The sequence below is a fragment of the Oryx dammah genome, unplaced genomic scaffold (assembly GCF_014754425.2).
Source record: "Oryx dammah isolate SB20612 unplaced genomic scaffold, SCBI_Odam_1.1 HiC_scaffold_21, whole genome shotgun sequence".
NCBI classification, from domain to species: domain Eukaryota; kingdom Metazoa; phylum Chordata; class Mammalia; order Artiodactyla; family Bovidae; genus Oryx; species Oryx dammah.
This window is the reverse complement of record NW_024070205.1, coordinates 46546582-46559079: the sequence shown is the minus strand read 5'-3', so window position 1 is coordinate 46559079 and position 12498 is coordinate 46546582. Positions and strand designations below refer to the sequence as shown.

General features: G+C 33.8%; 1 protein-coding gene across 11 annotated transcripts in view; it reads left to right on the top strand.

Moving 5' to 3' along the window:
* CEP170 (centrosomal protein 170) overlaps positions 1–12498 on the top strand; it is a 136555-nt gene that overhangs the window by 97017 nt on the left and 27040 nt on the right. For all 11 annotated transcript variants that reach the window (XM_040263585.1, XM_040263584.1, XM_040263581.1 and 8 more), the window contains 3 exons: positions 482–631; positions 3377–3503; positions 5756–7591. In XM_040263585.1, the coding sequence (XP_040119519.1) occupies positions 482–631; positions 3377–3503; positions 5756–7591 (2113 nt within the window). The remainder of the gene's footprint in view (positions 1–481; positions 632–3376; positions 3504–5755; positions 7592–12498) is intronic.

The following is a 12498-nucleotide window of genomic DNA, read 5'->3' as shown; positions in this document are numbered from 1 at the left end:
TAGTACCTGAGAAAATTATTTGTATAAATTTAATTCATGTATGTAAATATTAAGCACTTGTTAGGGAAGGAACAGATAAAGTCAACCATAAGCTTTAAGCTTCCAGCATGCTTCTCAAAAGCAGAGACAAGCTAAAGTGGTGTGGTACTCCATCCTAACACTTGGCATCTTAAAATGCTTAACATTATTAACATCTTCTAACAAAGCAAATGTAATATCCTGAATATCTCTTATTTATCAAATGGTACATTTGCTAAATGTTTAAAAAGGTTGGTTACATTTACGTGAGCTACCACTGCCCTGTTTTCATCTCCAGCTGTTACTCCTATTGGATGTTACCCTATGATTAAACAGGTTTCCCTCATTATTGAACTTCCCTGTGAAATTAAAATACTGTTTTTTGCCTCTGAAGTTACTGACAGTGCTCACATATTAATCTGCTACTCAGAATCTCATTTATAAAATAATTTTCTCCTCCTAGGTATTTGGAGTAGATGACAATCAAGATTATAATAGGCCTATTATCAATGAAAAACATAAAGATCTGATAAAAGATTGGGCTCTCAGTTCTGCTGCAGTAGTCATGGAAGAAAGAAAACCACTGAGTACACCTGGATTTCACATCTCAGAGGTATACACATCTTCCTCACATTTTTTACATGCACAAAATATAAATTTTTATCATTTTTTAATTACAGCTGACCCCTGAAACACACGGGTTTGAACTGCACAGTTCCACTGTCACACAGATTTGTTTTTTCACAAAATACATACTACAGTAGTACACAATCCATGGTTGAATCCAAGGATTGGGAACCATGGATACAGAGGGCCACCTGCAAAATTATACATGGAGTTTTGACTTCACAGTGGATTGGAGCTCCAATTCCCCCTCGGCCCTCACTTTTTTCAAGGGTCAGCTGTATATTATTTTAAGCAGTTAATATATCCTCTTGTAAAACACTGTAATATTTTTTTTGGCAGTCAGTGAAAATGTTAAATTTCAGTTAGCAGTTAATGAGCTATATGCTCACTATCTCTGACATTGAGATAAAGTATGTGTATGTATATATATATATATGTATATATATGTATATACCCACTGCATACACTTACTAGAAGGTCATGTATTTGGAATGAAAAGATCTATCATGCAAAGTTGTGCCTGATACATACAACTTAAAAACCTAAATAAGTGCCCTTGTAGTGCATCCCAGGATGCAACTAGAAAGGGTGGCTTGGTTGATAGTTACGGAGTCAGTGTAGCATAGTAGAGCTTCTAAGACCGGAGTACAAATCCTAGAACTGCCACATCTAACAGGGTACCTTTGAATCAGTCGTTTCCTCTCTTCTCATCTTGAGTTTTCTTATCTATGCAAGTGGTATTTTTCTAAAACCTATTTACAGGGAAGGATATGAAGGATAGAAAGTACCCAGCAGAGTAATTGTCTTAGATTTCTGTAGTCAACAAATGTTTATCCCTTTTCTAGAAATGTTATTAGAATTTCATTGTACACTAATATATTGGAAGAAATGTAAAAAAATATATATGACTGAGAAGTATTATAATTTATTCAACTAACAAGATCTAACATTCAGTCGAAGCTTTCTGCATACCATTTTACAAATAATGAAACTGAAGTCTGTAGAAATTAACTTGGTCAAGGTCTTGAAACTCATACCTTGTGAGGCCAGAATTTGAACCTTAAAGAGCTTTGATGTGTTAACCCTTTCTCTTATTCATTATATTACCTTTCATTATAATTCAGGTAATTCATTATATTACCGAAAAATGAGTTAATTTAAAATATACAAATAGTAAATATATATTAAATATAAATTAAATCCTAAGGTATAAATAAAAAAAATATAAATGAAGTATTTGTGTGAAATGTATTCTTTATAGTCAACTAAGTTCAGATATATATTTGCTTATTAATATAAAATTTTTCCCTTTATGATCTGCTATTTCCTGAAAACTGTCAAAACAATTTTATTTTGATATTTTTCAAGATGCTTAATTTACTTATTGAAAGCAAGTGATACTTACTCAAAGCAGTGTTTTGGTATTTTGATTAATTTAGAAAGGGTCCTGGTGACTGTGAACTTGTTGGACTCCCTCTTCTCCTCTTTATCCCCTCAGCCCATGCCAAGTAAATTTATATATAGCCCAAGTATGTACCTGCCTTTGAAGGAACTATCTAAACTAGCCATTAGAACAGTCTTCACAGACTGGGTCTACATAAATGTGTGTCTTTGAAACCCATTCTGTTGTGGGTATTCCTAGAATGATGTGAATGGCTCTGGTACCTCCTTCAGTCTCAGAACTGTGAACAACTCCCACAAAATCTTGGCAAGAATTCAGAGATTCAGCAGGCTTTGGTATCTTTAGGCTTTATTGTATGTATGTCACTTGTATGCAACTTACTATTTTAATCCATTATTCTTGAAATCATATAGTATATAGTCTTATGAAATATTTATGTTTTTAGACTGTCATTTGACACTTTTAATAAAGTGCTTTCTGAGATAATTCAGAATTAAATTTGATCAGAGCTTTCCAATTCTTAGTTATTATTACAGATTCAGTACTGAGCATTCACTTAAGTTTCTAGTGAGGAAACATTTTTTTCTATACACCTAGATCTTCCATCTTAAATACATAGACTGACCTGGGCTTAAGAATTACCAATATATAATCCATATATATGGAACCATATCATGAATTAAATTCTGTTTCACACTTGACTAATCATTTGCCTTAAAGACAGATCTAGATGGGAGAGGTCTATGTTCAGACTGGTTATACAAAAATTCTTAAAGATTTGAGTGATTTCTAGCTTCTTCTGGAAATACTAAGTATTGTAGAAAGAAGCCTAAAGCTTTGGGCTTGTATTTTAAATCCCTGAAGACATGACCTGGTAGATTTTAATATGCCCTGAGAGTATGGAACCAGTCTGATTTATGGAATCATTTAAAGGACTGAAGAACAACTTAGAAATAGGTCTTAGACTGTCTGTTCTATAGAATGGAGTAGAACTAACTTTTCTGTGGTAGCCATGAAGCTGTTGTAGTACACTTGAGTTTATTTAGCAGCAGTAAATTTTAAGCTCTAAGAGTTTATTTTAGTACCATTGTTAGTACTTAATAAGTACAGAAAATTTTACTACATTCACAATAATCATCATGTAGTTAAAAGAGATGTCCTAGAAAATCTATATATAAGGAAATATAACAAATGATAATATATCAATGTGAGGTTTAAATATTGCTTTATATGATATGTTAAAGGGAATTTAATGACTAAATGAAATTCTCTGAACATGAGAACAGACTTGACAGACTAGCATTTCATTCTTTTATTTCTCTCCTTTAGGAAGGTACATCTTCATCTGGAAACAAGCGTTGGGTTTCACAATGGGCTAGTTTGGCTGCCAATCATACAAGGCATGATCAAGAAGAAAGAATAATGGAGTTGTCTGTACCTGTTCCTTTAGAGCATGGTATTTTCTTTCCTTCTTTTTTTTTTTCTTTTGTGAACCATACATCAGTTTTTAAAATACTATAAGCTAAGTCTGTGTAGTGAGAAGTGAATTAAACCTAAATAAATATATTCACATAGTCTCAAGCTACTATATATAGATTTTATTTTCACTAAAACTGCAGATACCATTAATGTAACCCTAACTGGAAATAGAGGTAATTTGTAGATGAAGCGTGTGTGTGTGTGTGTGTGTGTGTGTGTGTGTGTGTGTGTGTGTGTACTCACAAAAACTTATATATGACTATATGTATATAACATATATACATGTGAAAATTTAAAAATAAGACTAATATAGTTCCTAACTCTCCCATTCGCTAACACATCAAATATTTAAATGCCACTTTTTTCCATATGTTCAATGAAGAAAATTTATGTAATACAACTTAATTTACTAAATACATCTTTTGCAAATGTATAATATGATTTTTATTACTACCTTTTTACTATATTTCTGTGAACTGAAATATAGAATCTCTTTAAAAAACAAAAATTATGATGCCTCTTAATGATTTTAATTCAGTTCATTACATTCTTCATTAAAAAATAAAACCCTCAGGAGAATTTGTATGTGGTTTTTTAATCTATTTTCTTAGATGTGTTATCACTGGAAATTGAAATAGAGATTTATTTTGTGGTTATTGTGGCAACCAAAAATCTTTTTAGGAATTTTGTAAACATTAGTCAGCAAGTATTTGAGCAAGGTACACAGCAGTGTAGTAGAAAAGCTGTATAATTTATCATAAAAATTAGAAGTAATTTTTAATATTACTGAAAATCTTTGGAAAGATAGCATAATTTTCAGATTGGTTCACATAAACTGATTACTGTTTGGGGGACAAAAAAGCAAGTCAGGCTAGAGAAATTTATAAAGAATCATTATAAAAGTATTACTAGCTGTGGAAAGCAAAATTCTACCCTTGTTATAAAAATTAATAATACTTGTCTTTCATTATTTTATTCCTGTTTCATCATGTTCTAAATGAGCTTACTTAGATAAGCTGATAAATCTACTTAAAATGTTCTTGTCAAATATTCATTGAGTGTGTGTTACGAGCCAGGACAGTGTGAGAAATGCTAGAAAAGTACAGAAAGATAAAATAGCTGTAACTAAATAAGTCTAGTGCTTCAAGTAGTACTGTGGAGATAAGACATAACCAAATAACATGATCATTTGCTAAATTAAAGTTACATTAGTAAGTTATTAAGTATTTTTCTACATTATAACCATAGTATAGCTATGAAATTTAGATGCTAAAATTTTAGAATTATAAAGGGATGACCACAGAAGCTATATCTAGTATCTTTTTTCCACTTAGACCCAAAAGATTTAAATGCTTTATATGTCAATTTATATTTCCCTAAAAAGATCCTTTTTCTCAGAAATACATTTCATTTATAAACAGGAAAGTACTCCTTAAGTAATATTCTCAAAATCTCTCACATGGAGATGTTGAAGTTCTATATTTTCCCATCAGCTTCTCAGTTTGAGGATTTAATATACCAGAAGATCATAATTTAAAAATAACTCAGTTTGTGAAATTATGACAAGTCCTGTCAGCTTTTTCCTTTCTTACAATTGTTAAAAATCTTTTAATTAACTTTGAATTTTTTCTTTTAGAAAACATTGTTAAAAAAAATAAAATAAAATAAAAAAAAAAAAAGAGAAAACATTGTTAAAGTTCTACATTTTCTGTTTCATTAGGAAATCCAGACTTGTCATTGTTTCAGTAGATAATGATGCTTATTAAAAATTAGGTATATTATTATTCTTTACTATGTAATTCAAAGTATAGCATCTAAACTGTTTATTAGATATGATTTTTACAATTCTGTATATACTATGCAGAGTCCATTTTTTGTGAGTGAAATTTCACAGATAGGACAAGTCACAAAAGCAAGAATGTGAACTTCTCTCCCATAAATGACATTAAAAGAAAAAGAGAGCAACAGATGTAGGTTTAAGATAAGATGACCCTAATTTTCATCTCATAAAATTTGCTCTCTTGACTCCTGTTAGTAATATACCTATTTGTGCATCTCAGTGTTGCATTTTCTTTTTCAATTATACTGTCAAAATGTTGGCTTATTTCTTCAAAGTTTTACTTAATACTTAAGCCATTTCCTAACTTCAAAATCTAAGGTAATATGACATTTGTTTTATTTTCACATTTTTGCCCCAGTAAGTTCCTTTTTTGTTGTTTTCTTTTATAGATACAGATATCAGTGAATCTGGCATTTCACTGAGAAGTACTGGCTCAGCAGCTTCCTTGGCTAGTCAGGGAGAGAGAAGGAGACGAACCCTTCCCCAGCTTCCAAGTGAAGAAAAGTCTCTTGAGAGCTCCAGAGCAAAGGTTATAGCACAGAGGTCAGAGATAGGAGAAAAGCAAGATACGGAGCTTCAGGAGAAAGAAGCACCTGCACAGGTATACCAGAAAGATAAACAAGACGCTGACAGAGCCTTGAGTAAAATGAACAGGGCGGTAAATGGTGAGACTCTTAAAAATGGTGGAGATAGTAAAACCCTGCTTCACTTAGGCAGCTCTTACTCTGGAAAGGAGAAAAGTGAAACTGATAAGGAAGCTTCTTTGGTAAAGCAAACATTAGCTAAAATCCAGCAACAAGAACAAAAGGAACAGGCACAGTGGACACCTACTAAATTATCTTCTTCAAAAAACATTGCGGGTCAGATAGATAGATGTAGGGAGGAGTCTTTGAAGCAGGAGTCACAGCCTCAAGAAAAAATTCCAGGACTTTCTGCAGGCAAAGGAGAAAGAGCAATACAAAACGAGGGTAAGAGAAGAAAAGCTGAGGAAATTCTGAAAAGTCAGACCTCAAAGGGAGGAGACAAGAAGGAATCCTCCAAGTCATTAGTGCGACAAGGAAGCTTCACTATAGAAAAACCTAGCCCCAACATACCCATAGAACTTATCCCCCATATAAATAAACAGCCTTCATCAACACCCCCTTCCTTAGCATTAACAACAGCCAGCAGAATAAGAGAAAGAAGTGATTCTATGGATACTGATTCTAGTATGGACACAACCCTTATTCTAAAAGACACAGAAGCAGTAATGGCTTTTCTAGAAGCTAAACTGCGTGAAGATACTAAAACTGATGAAGGCCCAGATACTCCCAGTTATAACAGAGACAACTCCATTTCACCCGAATCTGATGTGGACACAGCTAGTACCATCAGTCTGGTTACTGGAGAGACTGAAAGAAAGTCAACCCAAAAGCGAAAGAGTTTCACTAGTCTCTATAAAGATAGGTGTTCCACAGGTTCTCCTTCCAAAGATGTTACAAAGTCGTCATCTTCGGGTGCTAGGGAGAAAATTGAAAAAAAAACAAAAAGTCGTTCTGCAGATATAGGTTCTCGGGCAGAGGGTCGTAAATTTGTGCAGTCCAGTGGAAGAATAAGGCAGCCTTCAGTAGATTTAACAGACGATGACCAAACCTCTAGTGTACCTCACTCGGCCATCTCTGATGTTATGTCATCTGATCAGGAAACTTACTCTTGTAAATCTCATGGAAGGACTCCACTTACCTCAACTGATGAGCACGCACATTCCAAACTAGAAGGAAGTAAAGTAACTAAATCCAAGACTTCTCCTGGAGCACCTGGTTCGTCCAGTAAATCTACCACTCTCCCAAGGCCACGACCTACCAGGACTTCCCTCTTGCGCAGAGCCCGACTTGGTGAAGCTTCGGACAGTGAACTTGCTGATGCTGACAAAGCATCTGTTGCTTCTGAAGTGTCCACAACAAGTTCGACATCCAAACCTCCCACAGGAAGGCGTAACATTTCTAGGATTGATTTGTTGGCTCAGCCTCGTAGAACAAGGCTTGGCTCATTATCGGCTCGCAGTGACTCTGAAGCAACGATCTCTAGAAGTAGTGCCTCTTCACGGACCGCAGAAGCCATCATTAGAAGTGGAGCCAGATTAGTACCTTCAGATAAATTTTCTCCTAGAATTAGAGCTAACAGTATCTCTCGACTATCCGACTCCAAGGTCAAAAGTATGACCTCAGCACATGGCTCTCCTTCAGGTAAATTGGATCCAGACTTTTTATATTAGTGTATTTCTTTTATGTTTTGGGACTTCTTTGAAAAATTGTTAGTGTCGATTCCCAAAATTTTCAGCAGAAAGATCATACTGTAGAGGGTTTTGTTCCTTTAAAAGTCACTTTAGTTAGCTTGAAAGTGAAGTGAAAGTGTCAGTTGCTCAGTTGTGTCCAACTTTCTGCGATCCCATGGACTGTAGCCCACTAGGCTCCTCTATCCATAGAATTCTCCAGGCAAGAATAGTGGAGTGGCTTGCCGTTCCCTTCTCCAGGGGATTTCCTGACCCAGGGATCAAACTTGGGTCTCCTGCAGTACAGGTAGATTCTTTACCTTCTGAGCCACCAGGAGGAAAATTCAGAAGTTATATACATTTCCATTTAAAGTCCTGGTACAAAATAGTGAATTCAAAATTTGAAGTATATTGAACCAGTTTGAGAATTTTAATTGTCTACTTGGTGAGATATTTTGTTTTGTGTGTCAGAATTAGATTAGGAATTATTATCTGGTCTGTATAATAAAAATGAATATTGTGCTTCTGAAAACATGTTCAACTTTTAAATATCCTAACATAATTCTAAGTTCTTGTGAATCTGAAGAACAGTAGTATACTTTTTGTTGCTCCTTTCAGAACTAAATGAAAAATGAGTTTTACCCTTTTCCTGTTTATTTTGAAATGTCTAATTTTTATTAAGTTAAATCGATTTATGATTGGGGTGGGCGGAAACTAATACTTGAATTTATTTCAGTGGAAGAAGATGGATTTGTGAGACAGTCACTAAGCACATGGGCAGAATTGGGCTATAGAAATTTAACTGGTTATGGGCATTACCTCATAATGTGCCATCCTGTCATTTAACTGTAGTAATTAGCTGTCACTGATTGTGATCATTACAAGAGCTACTTTCTTCCCACTAGAATTAACTGCCTCAGTCATATTCGTCTGTGTATATACTCCATTTTCAGAGCTGTAGCCAGTGAAAATACATGTGTGGCCAAAGAGTAGCAAGACAGATATTTGTGTGTATCCTGTAAACCTGGTCTTACTGCTTCATAATCAGCCTCACGTGGGTGTGGCTGAAAAAGGACAGTTGAGGGGAAACCCGCTGTTAAAGGACTTAAAGATTCATTTTTGTCGGCTACCTAAGTGAGCCCTAAATCTTGAGTGAAGAGTAAAGGGAAAGTTGGTATGCAGTCTTTTCTTTTAAATTTTTTACTTCTGTCACCATTCAGCCTACAAAACCCAAAACCAGTGGTACTTTGCATGTGTTGTTTTTTTCATTTTCTGTTCCTGCTCTCTTCACGGCTGCTTTCCTCCATTCCATTCACATTTCCATCTCTGGTCTGTGGGTGAGGTGATGGTAATCCTCATGGGCGTAGCTGAGGATAGATAATGTAAAGTCTAGATTCCAGAAGAAGAGGTGACATTTCCTTTATTACTCCTGTTCTCCTTGTTTCTACATTTCAGACTTTGGTTGGTGGATAGTGGGTCTGTTGCCAAGTATTGAAAACTACTCTCACTTGATTTATGCTAACCCACTGTTACCTGGTGTTCCACATGGCTCTGCTTCTTCAGTTCACATTTCCTTTGTGCTGCATTCTGCCGTGTGTACTCTGATTCGGTTTCTTCTGCCACAGTGCTTGTTTCCTCACCGCAAGTCTATTTAAGTACATGAAAACGTCTACGTGCTCTCCTGTCTTAACATAAGTTGCAGATTACCATGTAGCATGAAACTCTTGATAACTTTTCCTTCTATACTAGTTGTCTAGCTCTTAACACATGAGTAATCTGATTTTATTCTCAATGTTTAACCGAGGGACTTATTTGAGATGCAAACCAAATGATTATTTCTAGTAAGTCTAAGAAACAGCTATAAGATGCTATATATATATATAAATATATAAAATATATATGTCCTTACATATATGTGTATGTATGTCTTTAAATATGTCTTCAAATTCTATATTTTAGCCTATATTTTGTTTTCTTCTTCTCTGAATACAGAACTTGATAAACATGCATCTTTCTGTGTCCAAAAAGTACCTTGAATTACTTAATGAAATTTCCTAGGGCACACTGAGGTGTGTGACTTTGGCCTTCTTCAAACTTACTAGCAGTATATTAAATGATTAACATCATTGAATTTAATAGTTTGAAGGGTTATTCAGTTTAGAGAACTAAAGCCAAGAGATGGAATAACCTGCCTGGTCACATACATATATCAAGAACAGGTTGTGAATCCAAGGCATTTAATTCCCAGCCTATTGCTTTTTCTACCACAGTCAGTCTAGCTCTGAGAAACAGACTCCACTCTCGTGCAGACTTCTAGAGGACAGCTAAACTATTGGATTATTATCAGGAGTATATATACAACCAATATACAATATAAATATTTTGATATTATTCACTATAATCTTTTAATTATGACGTTTTACCAAGTTCATGTTCTCTTGCCCACCTTTTTGAGCCTAAAGCCACATTGTGCTCCTGGATTATATATTCAGATTCTTTTAAGATGCCTATTTCCAGTTTTATATTCTAGGACAATGACATGGATCTTTCAGTCAGTGGTAACATACTGAAATAGTTACATGTGGTAAATAGTAATTACAACATTTCTATATAATACAATTATAAATCTTAAATAGAGAAAGGAAATAAAAATTCCTAGCTTTTGAAATATTTAAAAGAATGTGAAACCTCCTTGTCAGTGTTGCTAAGCATACTATAAACTTTTAAAAATCTTAAAAATGCCTGACCTTGGAACCTGTGAAATTATCCAAACTAGAATACATAAAAATAATTCTGTAAAGCTTCAAAGTATATATTTTAGTCTGTGTTAGGAAAAGCTTTTCCAAGAAATGAATATGATAAAAATAGAATGGAAATCTCATATTTGGCAAAATTAAGAGTAAGATTTCTTCTATGCTTCTTTAATTCTGATGTAATATGCTTTTAGGAGTTTAGTCCACCCCTCCACCCAACCCTTCAAAATTTTTTTCAATGATCCTTCAATATGAAGTTATATTAAAATATCCAGATTTATTTTAATAAGATATATTTAAAACTAAGTACCCTGAATTACCAAAGTAAGGTTTCCCCAATGGCTCAGTAGGTAAAGAATCTGCCTGCAGTACAGGAGACCTGTGTTGATCCCTTGGTCAGGAAGATCCACTGGAGAAGCAAATGACAACCCACTCCAGTATTCTTGACCGGAGAATTTCATGGACAGAGGAGTTGGGCAGGCTACAGTCCATGGGATTACAAATAGTCGAACACAACTGTGTGACTGATTTTTTCACTTTCACCCTGAATTATCAAAGTAAGGCAGTTGGTTTTCATTATGTTTTAAGTATACATTCTAAAATTTTCAAAAATCATGTTAATGTCCTTAAAATTTTTTTAGACTGTTTGCTTTCCCATTTTTATTCTAATCCTCAAAATTTATAGATGATGATGTTAACTCTTGCACATGCATGGGTTGAGTTAATTTCTTCTCAAGTCAAAGACCAATACAGAACACCGTGATCTTATTGTTACATGCTCATACATATTAAACGTGTTTGTGGCTTAATTTCCCACAAAAATATTTTTATCTAGGTATAAAAATGTAGTGTTTGTCTTCTGAAATTTATTTGTTACATCTGTAGATAATGATGTGTTTTGATGTCAGCAAAGTTTTGGTTAAGAGTAAAAGAAATCAAAGCAGTCTCAGATAAATGATCCTAATAACTCTTTTTCCCCTTTTAAATTATTTAGACATCATGAATATTATATTTTCTTGATGAATGTAGTAGTTTATTACTTCCACAAGAGGGAGTGTTGTATAATTTTATAGCTAAAATGAGCCTGTTTAACTAACATAACTAGAATAATTTTCAGGTTAGCTAGAAAATAAGCCCATCTTAGAACTTTTTCTCATTTTATTATATGTGCTGTCCAGCACCTCATCAACCCAAGAAGCTCCTTAGAGATTGGCATTTTAGATACCTTCAACACAGATTTTCAATTTAAGCATTTATCTGAAATGCCTTATTAGTACCAGTATATCAAATGAACCTAATAATATAAAGTTACATTTGATTCTCTAAATAATTTTATCTAAGCAGGGTAAAATTCAAGAAGAAAGTAAAAAAATTTTTCAGCCCTGTAAAAATCATAAAGCAATCATTCTATGAGAATTCTAGGATGTCTTTTTTTTTATTAGTCTAACTTGAAATTTTTTTGAGTAAAATATTTATTTAATTTTAAAGCACTTGGAATGAGCTTTGCACTCTGAGAGTCAGTAGATCTGGCTTAAACTTTGATTTAAGCAAGTCACAGGACCTTTCTGGGCCCAATTTTTATGTATAGATTGAAGAATTTAAACTAGCTCATGTCCAAAGTCATTTTATTCTAAAATTCTGTGAAGTAAGTAGCCACTGGGGAAAGTTAAAAACATTTTTACTTGAGGTTTCCTCTACAAAAGCTAGTTAGATTATAGGGATTTTTTCTTCAGATAAAATATATTGCTGCTATAGTTTGGAAGCAAAGATTAAGAACGCAAAGGTATTGAGAGAACTTCTTCGACAAATAATAGGTTAGAGGTCCTGGCTTTAACTCCCATTCACAGTCCCTTTTTCACCAATAGTCATCATTTCCTGTCTCATTTTTCATTCAGAGATTAAATTAAGCTTTGCTTCATAGCACACCATGTATGATATACTTTCCACTGGTAGAGATAACCTTTAGTTATTTGAAGACTTACTAATCATTTTTATTTTCTGCCATGTCCTATCTATTTTATATTTTCCTTCTCTCCTTCCTTATATTATTTTTTTCATTTTTTATGCAATTTTAAAGGTTACTTTTTATTTACAGTTATTCCAAAATATTGGCTGTCTCCCCGATCCT